Below are 20,261 nucleotides of genomic sequence, written 5' to 3'. Positions count from 1 at the left end.
TGTGGCTAGCAGAACTCGACATTGGAATTTTAGCTCCTGAACATATTTGCTGAACATCATGCGCAACGATAGCTTATAATGCAGAGCACTTGGAGGACGAAGCATTGATGAAGTGAGCCTGCACAGGGATTCTGCAGGGTCAGCCTACTGCAGGGCAACACTTGACATTGTAAATGAATGAGTTCTAGAAGATGAATGCTTACCGTGTACCCCGACTCCATCGGCGTGTCTGTCGATGGACAGTTTCAGCTGCCCTGAAAGGCAAACACCAATTACGAACCGTATATTATTAACAAAAACAAAGCAAAGCAATTGTATTAGCAGTAGGACACAAGCACAATTAAACATATATACTTACGATATTCCGTGTTAACATTGCCTTATTACATAAAAAAATATCTGCCGGAATTTTTGTACAATGGCTCTTTCCCAGAGTAGAGGCCAACATAAAATATAAATGTTTTACATTTAAAGGCAGTGCATAAGAGAAATTTGATGTTTTATTTATTTTGTATTTTCATGTACAGTATTGGTGTAAAACGCCCATGGTATTTGAGTTTATCCCACACATTTCCCTGATGTCTTAAATTTCCAAAACTATTCCCAAAAAAACGTATGACTCAGGAATGCGAAGAGAGTTTAAACATTTACGAAACTCAGCAACGAGGGAACGCCGCCAAGAGGATGATCATTGCGAAGATGGAGCCATCACATCAGCTCATGGGCACCAGCGAGATGCATTGTTGCAATGTGAGGCCATGAGGGATGGTGGCAACTTGAAGCGGCCTTCATCCAGCAGTAGATAGAACATAGATGGTGATGAAAATTCTCTACGATTTGCATTGCAATTTTTTTTTTTACACGAGTCAAAGGTCAAATGTGTTGCATAACTCATCGCTAAAACCATTGGTCTCTGTTTTTTTCCAGTCAGATTCTTCCCCAACTTGGCTCTGTACCACAAAATCTTCCCAAGTGTTGTGACTGACAAATCGACTCACAGGCGGGAGAGCACAATTTCTTACGAAGTAGATTACAAACAACACTTATTAACTTGATTTGAAGCTTTCGTGACTGCAGGAATCCTCTTTGGTTCTTTCGGTAAAGTCGCGTAGGTAGAAAAAATAATAGATTACGGACGTTTCGATCGCAACACAAGCAATAGTCATCAGGTGGCAGTTTTTTCTTGCTGTGGTTGTCCCACCTGATGACGATTGCTTGTGTTGTGATCGAAACGTCGTGATCTATTATTTTTCTACCTACGTGACTTTACCGAAAGAACCAAAGTGTATTTATTCATTTGTCATTTTTTTCCATAGGATTTCTTCCACCAGTTTCAATAAAGTGGGGGCGCAGCCCGACACACACACACTTATAGAGAGAGCATGTTTGTCTGTATAGAGTTATTCATAGATATATACAGACACTCCAGAGTCTGTGTCTGTATAGCAAGGCTGTAATTATAATATATATTGAGGGCAGACACATCCCCCCCAATTTTCAAATATGCTCAAAATGTCCCCCCCCCCCAATATATTGCTCTAAAATAGATTTATGTTTATATTATTGTGGTTATGGTTGTACTTTATAAATCCCTAATCTCTGCTATTACATACAATGAAACAAGAAAAAGGTGAAAAAGAAAAAAGCAGAGCAATGTAATACAAGAAACTATTAGACATTATTGTAAAAAAAAAAGTAAATCCCATGTGTTAGTTAATGTTTACATATTTTAGGCAGGAAATTCGTTTTCAAATTTAGATTTTTTTTTCTGGGGGGGGGGGGGGGGCCCCGGGACCCCCTGGAAGATTTGGGTCCCCACAAATGTTGACTCCATGGCTACGGCCTTGCTGTATAAACTTGCTCAGAGATATATACTCGCATTCAGAGCCCGTGTCTATGTAGGGTTGCTCAAAGATATATGCATGCACTTAAGTGTGTCGAAAGCATTGCACAGTCAGGATTGATCTAGTCAGCCATCGTTGTCTTTTCAATGGAACAGCCATCAATGTAAAAACACCAACATTTTTAAAGTAGTGTACATGTTACATATAGTATCAGCACATTAAGAGGGTAGAGTGTTGAGCATCACTCACATGTCCATTAATTATTAAGAGTATTGGCCTGCAGGGCGTTAGTGAATAGTAAGGCAGGCAAACAGCGCAGCCTCATTGCCATATATGATCCTTGAGTGGAGGGAAAAGTTGGAAAACCCGGAAAAACATCTATGTGACCACCATGAGGAAGACAGAGAGAGAGATAACAGGCGGCTTCCCAGTAACACTACTACAGATGTCCTACTGGACAGTTGTGAAAAAGAGCTTTAGAGTGCATCGGCATTATCATGGTCAGGATAGAACCACCGACCTCCTGCGTACCAGGCAACGGAGATAACATCTCCTCGCTCGTGGGCTAATAGCCGCACTGGCAAAGTGTGTGTGTGTGTTTGTTAAGGGGTGGTGGTGGAGGCGGCTGCTGAAATAAAAGCGCTGCCCATTGATGGCGAGGTCATCCGTGTCAAGCGACCCATGCGGGGACAAAGCTCCACGCCCCGCCACACGCTGAGCCTTTCTCCGACCCAAAGAAACTCACAGCTGGCGAGGTTGACTTTTTGAAATTAATGCGAGCGTGGCACGAGGGTGGAAGGGAAGGATTTGAGTAGGAGCGCGACGTAAGATACATCACGCTGCCGCGGTTTAACAGGCTGGACTTGCAATCCGTGGATCGCCGGATCGATTCCATCTCCCAGCCAGGGCGGTTGGAATAATGCGCATGTTTCTTGAATTCCCCCGCCGTCTCTGTCCACCCAGCATTATTAATAGCGAACCGGCAGTTAGCCTGTGGTGGGGTATAGAGTGGGCACTCCTACCTCTTCCAAGATGTCTGGCCAGCATCAAAGTGTCGGACAAATACATTTGATAGTGGAGGGTTCCACCAGCAGTGGCATGAGCAAGCAATTGCAGGGCTGCACCTTCACATTCTACGGCCGTCATGAGAATGAAGGTAAGAGCTGCGAGGACGTTCAATCTATACACTCAGTATGCTAAGAACAAGACCACAAAGTCTTCGCCAGACCCTCAAATGGAAATGAACGGCAGAATGAGCTCGAAATACCGAATAAAGAGAGGCTTCAAAGTCGGGCTCAGCATGAACGCGAGCAAGACAGAAGGCCTTGCACAGCAACATCGCATACAAAAAAAAGAGGATGGGAGACGTCTATCAGTGGTACACAATCGGAAACACACGGCAAAAGTTGCGTGTGACGAGGACCGTGACTGAAGGCAAGCAGATTAATTGGCGATTCTTCATTGGCAGTGGTGCACAGGCACGCATAAAAAAAAAAACTCCCCACACATTCGTCAATAACACCGTGGCCTTCGGCGAAAAAATATGGAATAATATGCGACGGTTTGAGCAATTACCCTCGTTCACAGGTAACGGTGCTTCTCCAGTCCCTGCGTCTTGTGGCCCTAATCAGGCTCCCATCACGTGGAGGGAGTTCAATATCAGACATGATGCCAAACCACAAGGGGCATCACAATCCCATGCTGGATGAAGATCTCCCTAGGTTGTCACCATTCCTCGCGGTCTCGCATTGCAACGATCCATCTCGCTGCTGCACACAAGCACAGCTAATCTCTGCGGTGGGCGTGTTCCGTCTTCATGGAGTTTTAGAAATGTTGAAGCTCTCTTCTCGTTCGTATTTTATTTAGTTGTGGGTTGAGAAAAGTCTTGCGAATTGAAGACATCAGGCAAATATGTGGGGCAATGTACGACAACACATACGAGATAAAACATGAAACTTACCATAGTTTTCACGAACACTGCCTTAAAACATAACATGTATTTCATAGGGGCCTTTATATGGAAAATAGCTTTAAAATGAGATTATTTTTTAAAATGCGCTGATGACATGAAATGGCTGACGTTTGCAATCGCACTTTTTTTTCACGCAACATTGATTCCAGATACGGCATTGATGCAACTCATCAAGTATTATCCTGACGCAAAAATAAGAGCGTAAAAAAAAAACTGTAACGTTAAACTCGTGCAAACCTTTTCATTGCCTTGTTTAAAAATAAAAGATGGTAACAAACTATCACGAGTGTCTCACCATGCCAAGCTGGTCACTACTGGGGGCGATGGTGAAAGTGAGCAAAGGATGGTTCGGATATCACTGGCCTCTGATGTTAGCCGTTGCAGGGAATCGAACTCAGGTCATTGCGTGCGTAGCGCAGTGCGCTAACCACTGTTCCACCATTCCACCGTCAACTTATGAGAATCACCACTGCATTCTGTTGACCACGGATGTAGTCATACAGCAGCCTGTAGCATCTGTTATGCATGGCTTTCTCTCAACCGCACATTCGCTCAAGCCCACATAGCTTTTGGAGATCCGATTTGAGATCGGGTACATTCCAAGCGACGGCTTTTACGTGTCGAGCGTGTGACGATACGCCAACGCCATAATTACCAGAAATACCTTGGTTTTTTCGCAAGCACGTTAACACACACGTGGTCACATTGGAAACACACAGAGGCACGTCCCAACAAGAGTTACCATAGCCAGCGGTGGGCCCCCACACATCAAGAATTTTCGAAACATTCTCCATGTCAAACCTGTACTCTCCCATTGGGAAATCACAATTAATAACAGTCAAGCTATACTTAAAACCCCCTTTATGCACATTCCTGTTGATAACCTTGCTGCTCAGGGTTAAGTGGTAATGTCTGTAAAGAGTTGGACCATTACACTTTGGAGCTGAACTGAATGTTGGGGGTTCTGGGGCTACGATGTTGCACTACGTATAATTCGGTGTTCTCAAACTTCCATAAGAGGTTTTTTTGGGGTTAGATCGCGTAAATATATAAATGTGTCGTTAAACCCGCCACCACTCGACACAGCCAACTAGTAAGGGTTGTCACGTCAATAGAACGTGGCCAATTCGTCACGCCGGTCAGCGTGTGTGCTGGTGAAGGCGAAACCTCTATTATGGATGATACTGGTCGCGAAAGCCAACGTGTTAAACGTTCCCAATCTTTCGATTTAAAGCTTTCGTGACTGCAGGGATTCATATTCTTGGTTCTTTCGGTAAAGTCACGTACAAGGGAAATAATAAAATAATAACAATAAAACAATAAAATTCTCATGACGTTTCGATTACAACACAAGCAATCACCGAAAGAACCAAGAATATGTTCCCAATCTTGTAACACAATTTTTTGAACGCAAGGTTTTAACAGTCGTGCCATGCGGCTCTCCGATGTGTTTTCGGGTTGTACTTCGCATTCTTCCATTCCGTGTCACTCCACGTGCCAAGAGCTTCTTCAGGAAACGAATTGAGCGGCTCACTTTTGCCTGTGATTACACATTGCGTTGACTGATGCTGCTGTTCTTGCTGGTTCTTGATGCTGATCGGCTCAAATCTCTGTGATGGAGGCGGGCAAATGCTGTTTTGCTTCATCTGGGAGGTAAGCAGAGGGCCCGGGACAAAGCTCATCACACGTGCATACAAGGGGAAACCAGATGAAGGCAACACTATTTAATTAAGGGAGTGACTCAATTGTTTAATTCACTCCCCGAAGAAGCTCCCAGCTCATGGAAGTGAAACATCATCGGGTATCATGCCGACAAACACCCCCGTGGTACGACAAGAAAGCATGGAGGGCGACACAGCACGGTTGTGAGCGTCCACGTGTCAGTTTACCACGTAGGCTTTCACGACCAGTACAATCTGCATGTCGCCTGGTGATGCTCGTTGTAATTACTGAAGAAACGTCGTACTCGAATGGTAAATGCTGTGGGTTTATTCTCCAACACACCAGTGTGCTGTACTAGTGTAATAAAACTCTTTGAGACGACTTCTGGAATCCGTCTTTAATTCACTTTGTGTTACATCTACTTCACGCTGCTGATAGACAACGCGAAGGGACAGATAGACCGAGAGAGACGCACTGCCGCGTGGCAACTCGGAGCCCCGCTCTCGCGTGGCTCCTTCCTCCGTTCGTTCCCGTTCTGACCACGTGTCGTTCGTCTCTACCCCTATTCAATACCCGGGTCACGTGGTACGCTTCAGCCAATCCTCGTTAGCCTGCGTCGAATCTTCCAGGCTCCCTCGTCAGCTCCCGGGACCACGCCCCTGACTCATCTCCCCATTGGCTGAGGCCAAAGCCAGCAGAACCAATCTCTATAGCTGTCACCCTACCATCACGTCAGGGCCATGCGCCCAGGCTTCCCCCCATTGGCTGTAAACCAGGACCGACAGAGCCAATCACCATGACAAGTTGTGATATGTCAGTGAGCCGGATATATTCTCATATTACACTAGTAACGAATTGGCTTTTTTTTTTAACTTGACAAACCTTACCAATTGGCTGTGTTGGGTGGTGGCGGGTTTAACGACACATTTATATTCACGCGATCTAATCCAAAAAAAACTCTATTATGGTTTAACACGTAGGCTTTCACAACCAATATCATCCATAATACAGTATTTTGGGTTAGATCACGTATATAAATATAAATGTGTCGTTAAACCCGCCACCACCCGACACAACCAATTAGTAATGTTTGTCACGTAAACAGAACGTGGCCAATTCGTCACTAGTACAGCACACTGGTGTGTTGTTGTAAATGTTGTGGCTTGGCTCTCATTCACACTGGTGTGCTGTACTAGTGACGAATTGGCACGTTCTCTGTTTACGTAACAAACCTTAATAATTGGCTGTGTCGGGCGGTGGCGGGTTTAACGACACTTTTATATATTTACGCGATCTAACCCAAAAAAAACTGTATTATGGACTCTATTAAGGTCTACATTTGTATATTTCATTCCTGTCTCTTCCTCATCATCCCCCGATGCAACCCCTTAACACAGAAACTAAAAGAAAACTAAAACAAACTAAAATCACTCTTATAATATTTAATGCTGGCAGCACAGAGACACACCTCTACCATAGGACGATTTTTGTAAAAAAAAATAAACGGCTCGCATTCATAATATTACGTCAGATAACACCAGTCTGCCAAATTTTGAAACAGAGACTTGCACGTTCATGCTTTAAAGTCTTTAGAATGACCTCGGCACTCTGTGGTTAAACTAGCAACAAGAGTGAGGGGCGCAGAATTTTGTACAGTATAAGTATTCTGAACACACTTGTGCAACATTATTGTCAAGGGTTCAAACAAACTACCTTTCACGTGATTGAGACAACATTGCCTACGTGCACGTCATCCTGAGTGTGCCCAGTCTCGTCAGATGAGGATATGTAAGGAGGTGTGAGCTTGTTTAGTAATTTGATGGAAGACTTCCTGGCAATAGGGTGTAGCTGGTCGTGATGTTAACTGCCTCGCCTGGTATACAGGAGGCCGTGGGTTCGATCCCAACCCTGACGCTTGTATATTTGGAGTTTGCATGTTCTCCCTGTGGTTGTGTGGATTTTTCTCTGGGTCCCTCCGGTTTTTGCCTCCTAATTTGGAAACATACATTTATGGTTTTGGCTGCGACACATTTCCACGTAATAAGCCACTTCGTTTAGCTATCATTTGTGGACAGGGAGCTTCTGCAAAAGAGCTTTATAGCTCAGTGGGTCTTATCAGGTAAAATAAAAAATAGTTTAGTAGGATAGTTTTTAGATGCCAGCAATGCGATCGATTCTCGAATCTATTTGTGCCAAGCCTTGATTATTCCTCCCTCGTATGATTCCATTTTCTCCAGGTGCTCCAGTTTCATCCTACCTGTCAATCACGCATTGATTGAATTGGCCAAAACATTCCAAAGCAGGACTCCCATACAGAAAACAGTCTTGAGATTCAGTGAGGTCCTCTTGGATAAATAAAAGGCCGTTATGATTATGATAATCTAAATTACTCTTTTGTTTTTTCGGTAAAGTCACAAATTGCAACAGAAATTTTACTGGAGCGGTTACACCTGATGACGGAGGCTTGTTTTGCTTCTGAAACGTCGTGATTTAATTTATTTAAATTTTTTACCTACGTGACTTTACCGAAAAAAACAAAGAGTATGAATCCTTGCAGTGACGAAAACTTCAAATCTAGAAATAATCTAAATTAACAACACTTTTTTTTCAGCTGTAAAAACATTGCTGGATTGGAAAACTGGTGGCAGTCAGGTAACTCAGTGGCCTTGCCAGAGCCCGAAGGTGGCACTGCTGAGATCGTGGGTTCAAATGGTGGGTTTCAGTTACCCGTGGTGAAACTGGGTTCCCAAGCGCAAAAATTGGTCTCAGAGCAGTCAGTAAATAATGAACTAGTACGCCCCAAGACTTAAAACACACACAAACTCCTCTCAGCTGCAATCATATTACCTGCAGAAGCTGTAGGGATTGCACAAACACATTTAATCCACAATTACACACGATTATCCATAGTTTTTTGCTGCATATTATTTCTGAGAGGCTTTGTATCTATCAGATTTTTCGATGGATAAGAGGAGCCACTTGGCAAATCCTTCCCAATATTCGCAATATTTTCCGAGGATACGTAAAGACAGTTCGCGACTTTCCTCCCCCACATCACCACAGATATAGCAAGAATTCTACCATATATGGGAGCCACTGTGGCGAGATGTTAACTACCTCGCCTGGTATACAGGAGGTAGTGGGTTCGATCCTGACCTTGACGCGTTGTCACGTGGGTTTTTCTGCGGTTCTTCCGGTTTTTCCCCCCACATTTAGAATCAACATCACGCGTTCTAGAGTATTTGGCAGCTATACATTTCCACGCAAACCACTTCATTCAGCTATCAGGTGTGGCCAGGTCGATTCTGAAAAAGAGCTATATAGCTCAGTGGGCCTTACCTGGTAAAATAAACAGTTTAGTTTTTAGTTTATATGCGCGTACTGTACTGCCACACATCTGCTTAGCAGGGATAATGAGATGTGTGTGCCACTACATTGGGTGGATGTAAGGCAACCGAAGCGGATCTCAACAAAAGTTCTAGAAACTTCCAAAGACTATTCTCGAACACGGGATGATGCACGACTGCCGGGGGGGGGGGAGTTTTCGAACAGAACATCCCTGCATCTGATTCCGTGACACGAATGCCAATAGCACATTTAGAATAAAACTGGGGATAGAAAAAAATACATGTTCTAAAAGAAAACCGGCAAGACTGGTAATGTGTCAGAATGTCCTTAAACAGCCTCCAGCTGGGAAAGGGGGGTGGTGGTGCTTGTTAAACACGTTTTCAAGACGTGGAAATCCGTGCCTTCGTTATTCGTTAAGTACCTATTGGCAAGGCTCCGGAAATGCACGGGATTATGCGCGGTCGTTGTGAGTGTCCGACAAACAAGCCGGACTGCGTGAGACTTGAGAGCTCCGCCATACACAAAAGCGAGATTTTTTTTCCTCCAAGCTGAACTGGGGGAGGCGGGAGGTAAGGATTCGCCACCCGTCAATTATAGGATTCACGTATATAAAAAAAAAAGATGTTTACTCACAATACGGACGCAGTGGAGCCCCTGAAATACCTAACACATGTCATTGGTGGTGGAAGTGCCTCCACGAGAGGGAGCCATAGAGGGCCCTTTAAAACAATATTCTTAGGTTTTTTTCGGTAAAGTCACGTAGGTAAAAAATTAAAATTAATAAAAGTAAAATTTAAAAAAATCACGACGTTTCGGAGGCAACACAAGCTTCCGTCTTCAGGTGGAACCGTCACAGCACGCTTGCTGTATCAAGTAAAAACAAATGTTTAGCTTCTCTTCCATGCTGACCAGATGTCTTGGAAGGGGTAGAATTACCAACACTACACCGCAGCATCTGCAACTTGCCGATCGACTAATTGTGGTTGTAACCCAATCGTGTGCTTCTGCGGCCGTCTGAAACGCTCTTTCTTCAAACATTAGGAAGCCACTGGAGTTATGAACTTTTAAATCTACAGCGAAAGCTAATTTCTTTAGAACTGCTTTTTTTTGTTTCAGTTTGTTGTCCTTCCTCTGCACCTCCGATTAGCTACGTACGGTGCGAAAAAAGTTCAACATACATACATTGACAGAGGTAGGGGGATTTAAGACACCTGCAGAGCCGGGTGATAAAAACCGGCGATCTGTGGATTGCAACTCTTGCGTGCGAACCATGACCAGCATGGCAGCAGCATCCCACTCGGTACAGCGATCGTATATAATTGTGACGGGCAGAAATATGAAGACATTAATCGTGAAACAAATGTAAATCGAGTTAACAAGACAAGGGTGCGGAATTGGATAGGACACGTTGTTAGATCAGATTGCGCAGAATCATGCGGGGTGGTGACAGCATAGGGGCCGTCCATAAATGACGTCACGCGATTTTGGGCGATTTTTTACCCCCCCCCTTTCGTCACACGGCGTCACAAAAAGTCAACCCCCCCCCCTCAAGTATGACGTCACAAAGCTTTCTCCCCCCCCCCCCCCCCCAAAAAATAAAACATGCTTGAAATCGCTTTAAACTATTGTCATTGTAGTGTGTATTTAATGTGGCGCTGCACTCTGATGTTGTAGGAGAAAACATTTATTTTAAAAAGTCTATTTAATTAAGTAGAACGTGTTTTCTATATTCATCTAAAGTTGCGCATTTTGATGTGACGTCACATTTCCCAAACCCCCCTCCCTCGTCACACATCGTCACAAATGTCTGACCGCCCCCACCCCCTAGGTGCGTGACGTCATTTATGGACGGCCCCATAGGGAATCCTTCATCCAACAGCAAATAGAAAATGGCAGGCGATGATTGTTCCGAGGCAGAAACACAACAACAAAAAACCAACACGCGCGGACGAGGAAGATATTTCAATTAAGAGACGCATCCAAAGTGGGCTTGGACACGGCTGCTGATGAAGTGGTAATGAAACGAGAGGGTGACCCCCACCGAGAGGGAGCTGGTGACATCGGTTTAGGGGCCGTCCATAAATGACGTCACGCACCTTGGGCAGGGGGGGGGGGTCAGACATTTGTGACGATGTATGACGAGGGGATTTGAGAAATGTGACGTTACATCAAAATGCGCAACTTTAAATAAATATAGACAACACCTTCTACTTAATTAAATAGACTTTTTAAATAAATGTTTTCTCCTGAAACATCAGAGTGCAGCGCCACATTAAATACGCACTACAATGACACTAGTTTAAAGCGATTTGAAGCATGTTTTATTTTCAAAATGGAAATATGGTTTTGGGGGGGGGGGGGAGGCAGAGCTTTGTGACGTCATATTTGAGGGTCTGACTTTTTGTGACGCCGTGTGACGAGGGGGGGGGGGGTCAAAAATCGTCCAAAATCGCGTGACGTCATTTATGGACGGCCCCTTATGTGCAGGAGCTGGATTCTGGCATCGCAGCACCGTAAGGGACGGTGATTGGCATGAGGAAGCCTTCATTCAGCAGCGGATAAAGCACTGATGACGGCGGTATTGTCAAAATGTAAACATGTCCACAGGGCAATCAGTGGACATTCTTGCTCGTGGTATACGCATTGCACAGTGCTCGTATGAGTACAATTAAGAATTACAATACCATTTTTTCTCAGGTTTATAATTAAAATTCACAAACGTGCCAAATGCTTTAAATGCAGCAATACAAGCTTGGCAGGCTGTGTTTAGTAATACTCTGTTCACTTTATATTTACACAGGCGTTAAATCGTTTTTTTCCCTTTGCTTCACGACCTGCAGATTACGATTGATTCGAAATGCCAATGTTTGGCTATTAGACCGAACAACTTAATATACATACAGTATAAATCAAGCTTTGTGGATGATGCTCATTTTAAAAATCACACAGACCTAATTGAATGCTTGTGTTTTTATAAAAAGCCAATCCGTATTTACTATTCCTGAAACACTGTGTGACTTTGTTCTTAAGGATTACTTTCTATTCCTTACTGCTGACCATGGGTGGGGAAGGATTTGACTTGGATCCAAGTGTCTTCTCTATATATCCCAGACAGGTGGGGCAACTCTCTAGTTAATTGAAAGTCTTTCTAAACGAGGAGATGCACGTTTATCAGCAGCCTGCTCCGGATGAACCAGCTGCGCTTAACTTAAATAAACAGACGAGACGACTTCAGTTGCAACACCAGCTAAAGTCAACCGATCCAGGATGATTAGCGAGCGGGAGTGGGGCGTCACAGCAGTATGCGGAGGGATGTCTCAACACCAAGCAGAGCCGTGTGTGCAAATAGAGGGGAAGGATCGACCCTAGAGACAGACACAGAACGAGACACTAAGAGACCAAAACAAAGACCTCCGTGTGGCACACACAGGCTCTTTGGCGAGTGGTGTTCACGAACAGCCGTGAAATGATTTTGCCGGAGTGGCCAGCACCACGCCCAGTCACCTTTGTCTCCCCAGCGCTGATGTTTACACACCGCACACAGGGACTCATTTAAGGCTGAGTTGAAGTAGGGGTGGGGGGGGACAGGACCTGTTTATATAATAACCACTGATGTTAGCCGTGGCAGTGAATTGCGCAGAGTGTTAACCACTATGCTAACGCTTCCTTCCTACACTACAGTATAACGATGAGTTGCAGAGAGACGTGGAGAGATGTAATTTTCGGAGAGGGTGAATGGAGGGGGTGTCCCTAAAGAAGTTGGGACACATGCCGCACCTCCGATTAGCACGGTTGGCTACGTACGGTGCGAAAAAAGTCCAACATACATACAGACGACACTAATTGTAATTGCTCTAAACGTTTTGTTGTGCAGCAATGTTCCATTTGGGCAGACGGAACACCATTAAGAGGGCATTCATCATTGGCTGCCAGGGATTACCCAGGGCCCGCGTGCGGTGAAACCACCGACGGAACTTCATCCCCATGAAACCCACGGGGCGTGCGCGATGGCGAGCGAGCATCACTGCCACTGCTTGGAAGGCCCTCGTCGTTGGTTGTGGCCACTCACGAGGAAGACCGCGGTGGGCGGCTCGCGGAATTGCACGAGACGGCGAGTTTCAAAGCAAAAGCAAATTGAACCCGGCCATTGCCGAGGTGACAAGCCCGGCAGGAAATGCAATTCGCTCGGCCATGAAGGGAGGACGTTTTTTGTGAGAATAAAATAAATAAGTAAACACGTAAAAGCCGTCTCCTGCGCACACACGTGAAGGCTCACGGACATTGCAAGCAGGTTTTTATGGCAGAAAGCAAACACTTTTTTTGTTATTCCTTTAACCATTATCGCCGCACATTATGCGCAACACAAATTGTCACGCAATTCCGGCTGCTGTGTCACACGCTGAGCCCCTGCCCAACCACCCCCAGTCGTGACCACGTGCGCAGCTATACGCAATGTATGCTGCCCGCACGTGTTCAAGCAGTAAATCCTCGATGCGTTTGCGCAACTCTGCTGCTGTGGCGTGCAAGCACCGGCACTAATCTGTGTTGTATGGCAATGCTTTAACTTTGCTATCCAGGCCACTTTGTGCTTTTTTTGCTTGAAATAATAATAATGATATAAATAATGACAATCCGCTGCTGGATAAAAGGGTCCCCCTCCCTCTACCACGTCGTGTAGGTCATATGGGGGTTGTTTGATAATTATACTTCACCAAGTTATGATTAAAAGCATTCCCTGTGCCAAGCACAGTTTTGGAACATTTAATTTTATTTATTTACGAATGTCAGTGTCCGGCCAGGTGGCTCAGTGGCAGAGCGAGCGGCTCGCGATCGGAGAGCTGCGAGTTCACATCCTGGTTGGGGGTTAACTGAGAACCACCATCCCTCCAGTGTCAATAAAAATTAGTGTTGCCACTTGGAAGGGGAGACAAGATCAGGTTGTCCTATGGATACACTTGCCTCCGCCTTGGGAATGTGGAATTTCCACCACAGGCTCAGGGCTGTGAATGGGAGATAAGCACCGCCTCTTTGCACACTTTAGCAGGAAAGTACTTGACATCGTTAATGCATAGCCCTGTGCCAATGTTCTGACAGCCACCCTCGGTCTTTAATTAAAACTCTAAATAGAATTTGGAAATGATTTTGCCGTACAGGTTTTTCAACAGACATTGGTTCATCTTCTTGGTTCTTTGAATGTCAGACCTGTTCTTCACCTGAGGACGGCTGCTTGCGTTGTGGCCGAAACGTCGTGAGAATGATTTTATTATGTTTTATTTTTATTATTTTATTATTTCCATTCTACGTGACTTTACCGAAAGAACCAAGAAGATGATTCCCTGCAGTTACGAAAGCTTTAAATCGAAAGACATTGGTTCTTTATTTGCATTTGCGTTCAATAACTGCGATTGTCAATTAAGCATAACCAACACATAATGGGTCGTGAATTTCACGTTAAAATCCTCGCGGGCACCTACATTGTGAATACTAAACGACCCGCACGGCAAGTCACAGTCAATCTGAGATTATGGGCAAACACTGCACAGCACACATCAAAGGCACGAAGACAATTTAGCACCGTCAAGTGAAACCATCCGAACCAATTACCGACAACTCAATTAAATGGTTCTGAATTTGGCGTCAGCCAGCAATTGTGGTGAGACAAATAATTCTGCAATTCTGTAATTGGGAAAGAAAATGCATTCCCCTGCAAAGGGGTGGGTGGGAGGGGGGTTTCTTTATTATTTTTAAACATGACACAATAGGGCTTAATTTAATTGCTATGATGATATGCCATTTTAAAATAAGTCAGAATAGCGCAAGGGCACGAAATACGGTCCGTGTCCAACTGTGCGAGACGTAGCCTGGAGAAGATAAATCATATCAAGGGGAAGGAGACGCAAATGAATGTAGACTTCCCAACTTAAGATTTATCATCACGTGCTAATCTGAAATATTGCATTACAGTGATGAATTATTCATTTACTGATTTAGAACACAGAAGCAAACTAAAGCATACATCATAGATATTTTTTTACTGAAATATTAGCAAAGGTACAGCTGGTGCGACAACAGCAGCCGCCATTCGCCGCTGAGTGCCGGTGACATCACCGCAGCGTTTGTGCCAGACTAGGTACACAAAGACATGCACACACACACAAGGCCGAGCGTAGTGCGTTCGCCACTTGCATCACGGTTCGAAGCCAGCGGGTCGCCCTGGTTAATACTGCGGGTGTATTAACTGCAACAATACGCGCCGTCGGCTACACAGTGAACATTACAGATCACGAAGTGTCCTTCGCAAGAATAGGCCATTGTGTGCCGGCATGATGGTGAAACATTTGAGAAATTACCTGCTAATTATTTAATTGGATCTGTACATATCAGCCATTGGTCCCAACTGCAAAAAAAACTTGGTAGGACCTTCCTGAAATAGTCCCCATACTAAGCGTGGCTCTCCTGGTTAAACAAGCATCATAATAATAGTACTCATGTAAGACACAATGTCAATATTTTTCTTCAAATAATTTAAAGGAATGGCTTTGAAGAGATTGGGACAGTATTTCGAATGGCCAAGAACACAATAATGTACAGTATAAGACATTTTATTCCTTAAATATACGTTTTCACGAAATATTGTTTTAAACCACCCTTCAAAAAACAAGCGTGGAGTGGTGGCACAGCGGCCTTCTTCTTCTTTCGTATGCCATTTTTGCGGATTGCAGCAGATTACAAATTGGTGTCGAGATTTGACATCCATTTCACTGCTTCAGGGGCAGCCGCGTAGATTTGTTTCAGATCGCCGTTGAATGATCCGATTGGGCAGTCGTTCACGGCACAGTGGTCAGAGCGCTACACGGACAAACCTGGCGACACAAGTTCAATTTCCGACCAGAGCCAACATCAGTGGAGTGATATGTTAATGCCGTAACTCTTTCCTAGGCCCTCTCTTTAGAACCCTACACTGACCACCAATAGTGAAGTGTGGTCTGACATGGCGTGGAGAGGCATTGATCATCCAGCAGTGGATTGACAAACGGTCGTAATGAATGACCATTTATGAGCACAAACGAAAATGACAAAACAATAGTTGAGCTGTTGAGAGTTTTGTGACAACCCTGAATGACCCCACCAAAAGCACGCGCCACATGAAAGAGACAGCGAACGGTTGAATTGGGGCCCATTACATATGGAGCTATACAGTACAATTGTGTTCGGAATGACACATTTATATTCAACAAATGTGTTCCAAAGAGGGAGCACTCGAAAGGTGTTTTTCTTTCTTTCTTTCAGAACGAGACACGAAGAAAATCACCGTAACATAATAATATTGGGCTTCTTTGAAGCCACGGCTGTATTCGCTCATCTTATTATTGAACGATGTTGGGAGATGTGAATTCATGGTAAGGGGTTTGCTGCTGTACGGTAATTATCTACGAAGAGTATGCTTAGTCATATAAACAACTTGTTTAGCCACAGTATAGGTCGATAATTTTATTGATGGCCCAGATGAGAGCGCACTTGGTGACGATATCGCAGCTGACCTGGTATACAACATACACTACATATTGGTGATAAAAGGTCAAATACCACTACCTACATGATTCAATAATCAAGCAATACAGGAAATACATCTGCACATTACAATATAAAGGCAAAACAAGCTGTGTAAAGTTTAGATATAACTTTACATTTCAGTAACATTCCATTTAAATGAGATATGAGTATTTGTTGAAAAAACGCATTGATATTTCCCAACCAATTAGTGCACAATGGTCCATTAAAACACTGCAGACTGTTAAGGGGAGGCATTCAACTCATGAGATGCACTATTGTTCGATGCACGATGGGTCATGCACGTAATAAGATACCGTGCCGTACACACCAAATAGATTATCGGTTCGTCAACTAAATCATTTATGAGCAGGCGAGATTCGGTATCGCTAGGCGAGGCATTGCATCGGGAAAGTAAGTACAGATGCATAGACTCTGTATTTTAGTACTGTACAAGCTGAAGAAGCGATGGGCATAGAAAAGACACGTTAAGAAAGTTAAAGCTTGCCAATAAGACGAACACGAAGTGGACTAATATTGCCAAACCAGAAACATTTTAGATTAACACATAACAGTAACCATTGCAATGTATTAACCATATTAAAGAGAGGAAGAGTCGGCTGTGTAAATGATGACATTAAACGTTCGTAATATAGTTTGTTTGGGTTAGAGCGCGTAAATATTAATGTGTCGTTAAACCCGCCACCACCCGACACAGCCAACTAGTAAGGTTTTTCACGTCAACAGAACATGACAATTTGTTACGACTCTAGTGCAGCACACCGGTGTGTTGGAGAGCAAATCCACAACAATTATAATCTGAGTACGACGTTTCGCCAGTAATTACAACCAGCTTCATCAGGCGGACAGCCAGGTTTAACGACACATTTACGCGATCTAACTCCGCCCCCTCCCCCCAAAAAACGATATAATGGATGATATTGATCTCGAAAACCTACTTGTTAAACATTGAACATTCGCGTTGATCAGATGTACGTCAATCCGTCTGCTCAACTAAACTCGATTCAAAAGCAACGCAGAGTGTCAACCTCGATGGCAGGCGCGGTGCAGTTCCAAGTGCACGTGCTTGGAACGCGGACAAAGATCCCCTCCCCGTATGTCCTGCAACAGACTGTTGGAAGCAAGTTGCTGTCAACGAGAAACCTATAAAGGCCGGCACGGCACACGATTGGTGGGGGGGGGAGGTGTGTGTGGCCAGCACCCCGCCACGGCCGCCTTTGTCTCCCCGGTGGCGACGTCTGTACGACACACCGCACCGGGCAACCCATGTTGAGGCCGAGTTGACCTAGCCGACGACACCAGGAGCACAGTCCGTGCGACCTCCAGGCGGTGCGGTGTGTTTGACCGTGAGCGGGAATCGAACTCGGCTCCCGAAGCCGGGGTTTCGTGTGGCTAAACTCTAAAACGTTCACGCGCGGACGCAACACCCCACCCCCCACGTACCCCCACACCCCACGTACCCCCACACGTACCAAACGTGGTCAGGTAGAAGCTGCAGTCCGTGAAGTCCGACAGTCGGCTGTAGAGAGAAACGCGTCTCACCGTGCAGTAATCCTTTGGCAGTTGGCAGTAAGCAGAAGCCGATTTCAACACAGCTTCGTTTTCCATCTCAGAACCACTTCTCCCCCCACTCCCTTTGCCACTGCTGCTTACACTGCTCACTAAGTTGCCGGCTGTCGTGATATCAGCTGTTCGGTGCGCGAAACGTCTCTGTCTCTGTCTGTTCGTCGGCGTTGCGTTAAATGTTAGAGCCTAGGGTCTAGCCGACGAGGGGGGAGGTGGGTGGGAGAAGCGAGCTCCATGTGGCACGCAACCCCCCAAACGGCGAGCGAGGTTTGGTGATGTCCAACGCGCAACCCTCCTCCCCCCCTTCTTCTTCATCACCATAACTTGGCAAACATCACTGCCCCTAGCAGCCGTGACGTGCCGTTCCCACGGACGAGAAGAAAACAGCCCCCTTCTCTCTCTCTCACACCTTGGGTCCGCCTCCCAGGTTTTTTTTTGAACAGCGCAAAAGGAAAGCCACCTCCCATTTCGCCTTTTCAGGGGAGGATCAACGGCAAAAAGGTGATTAAACCGAGGCTCTGGATTGGATGGGGACTCCTCCTGCCCGTTCATTCATCTCTCTTTTTTTTAAACAGCGTGGCCGGGACAGCGCGGTGACAGCGGCAGCTACGGAACAGAATTAGGCCAAGTGTTCGTGCGAATTAACCCAAAAAAACATATGGAGGAAAGGGGCCATCCGTTGAGTAGGTACGCAAAAAGCTGTCAAAACTTGAAGCTCTACCCCCCTCCCTGGACGCACGCGGACTTTTTACCCCCCCCCCCCCGCCCGAATCCTATAGAACGGCCGATATTTAATCCACGCAGAAACGAACAAGGTTGAATAATATGAACGTGTTGAAGCAAACCGAAAGTCCACCGACGGACTATCTAACTCATTTGAAGGCCGATGTAGACAAATTATTATCAAAGCTTCACCCCCCCCCCCCGTTTCCTATGCGTACATTGTCAGTAGACCCCCCATACGCAAGCGTACGCATTTGGGTTAACCCCCCTCCATGCGTACGTACTAAGTGGATGGCCCCTAAACATGTTTGTGGGTGGAACGGGGGGGGGTAAATATTGACTTTCATTTCTGAAAAGAAGTGGCTAAGCAGATAGGTGGTCTCAGGACAAGCTGTTGAAACGACACTCGCTGCATAAACGCGGTGCCACATTATGGCCAGGTTTCACGTTTCACATCAAAATCCTAGAAATCACAAGAATTAAAAAAAACGAACTCCATGTGCCATTGAGGGTTTTCTCCGTCTTTTCTCATTATTGCCTTTGTGGCATTTACCCGCAGTGCCTACATAGTTTCACATTGAGCATAGCAACCTTTGAGATACCCGCATTTATTTTCGCTTGTTGTTAAAGACCCCTTTTGGCCCCCGCGTCTGACGAGGGCGCGTACAATGGGCTCGCTCTGCTGAATAGACATCCAGTCAGTCGGCAAATCCCGCTCTGCCACAGACCGCAGCTATGTGATGAGTGATACTGCCGGTCTGAGACACGAACAAGATTCCATTACAAATGACGTGGGATGAGGAGTTAGGGTCACTCCGCTCCTGATGTACATCCCGACTGACCTTAGGTCCAACTCACCACACTCACCGATTCTGTGTGTAAATGGCACACGAGACTCCATGCGATTACTCAATCTAGAGAGATAAGGGCAGCTGCAGGTTTTGTCACAACCTTCAAGCTGTGCACAACAATAGCCCTTTATAGGCACAGCCTGCTTCAAATGACGCTGTAAACCAACGGAACATGATATGGTACTGTGGAAATGTTGGAACGCTATGCATTGCAGATTAATTCTCCGACAATCTGATATCACATATTATTGGTTCCGAAATCTTAAAGTCGCATAATTTGGCGAAACGTATACAGTAATGCGATCAAATAAACGTATACAGGGAGCAATGTGTAATGTGGTGTCGGAAGCTATTAAAATCTAGACACTCTGGAAAGTTTAGCAACTCAGCAGTTTGCTTCCACAGTCTAAACACATGCTTGCCAATAATGATCGTGTGCTAAAAAATCATTGATCTATGCTCCGACTATAAATCTGTCCTACAGCATCCTACCAATTTCTTAACCAATTGTATGTGGCATCTATCAGCAGAATTCATCTCCTGTCCTTGTGACATTCCCACTGAGAATTACCTTACAATGTCCATCATTTATCAGGCCCGTGCACTGTGCAAAGTATATTATCCCATCCACAGATTATCTGATGTGCGGTCGGTCAAGTCACATCTAGTGTGGGAGCATTCGTTCCTTTGCAGCATTCACCTTCTGTTGCCAACTCATCGGGC

At 45.1% G+C, this 20,261-nt stretch overlaps 1 protein-coding gene across 1 annotated transcript in view; it reads right to left on the bottom strand.

Moving 5' to 3' along the window:
* LOC144733914 (regulator of G-protein signaling 8-like) overlaps positions 1–18,321 on the bottom strand; it is a 163,853-nt gene extending 145,532 nt beyond the window's left edge. Inside the window, exons 1-2 of the mRNA XM_078615921.1 lie at positions 17,871–18,321; positions 204–254 (exon numbers count right to left, since the gene is read on the bottom strand). Of these exons, the coding sequence (XP_078472047.1) occupies positions 204–254; positions 17,871–18,006 (187 nt within the window). The 5' untranslated portion in view covers positions 18,007–18,321. The remainder of the gene's footprint in view (positions 1–203; positions 255–17,870) is intronic.
* Positions 18,322–20,261: the final 1,940 nt, after the last annotated feature.

This window comes from Lampetra planeri, chromosome 49 (genome assembly GCF_965212315.1).
Source record: "Lampetra planeri chromosome 49, kcLamPlan1.2.h2, whole genome shotgun sequence".
NCBI classification, from domain to species: Eukaryota; Metazoa; Chordata; class Hyperoartia; order Petromyzontiformes; family Petromyzontidae; genus Lampetra; species Lampetra planeri.
Note: the sequence above shows the minus strand (reverse complement) of the source record. Positions and strands in the feature narration are given on the sequence as shown.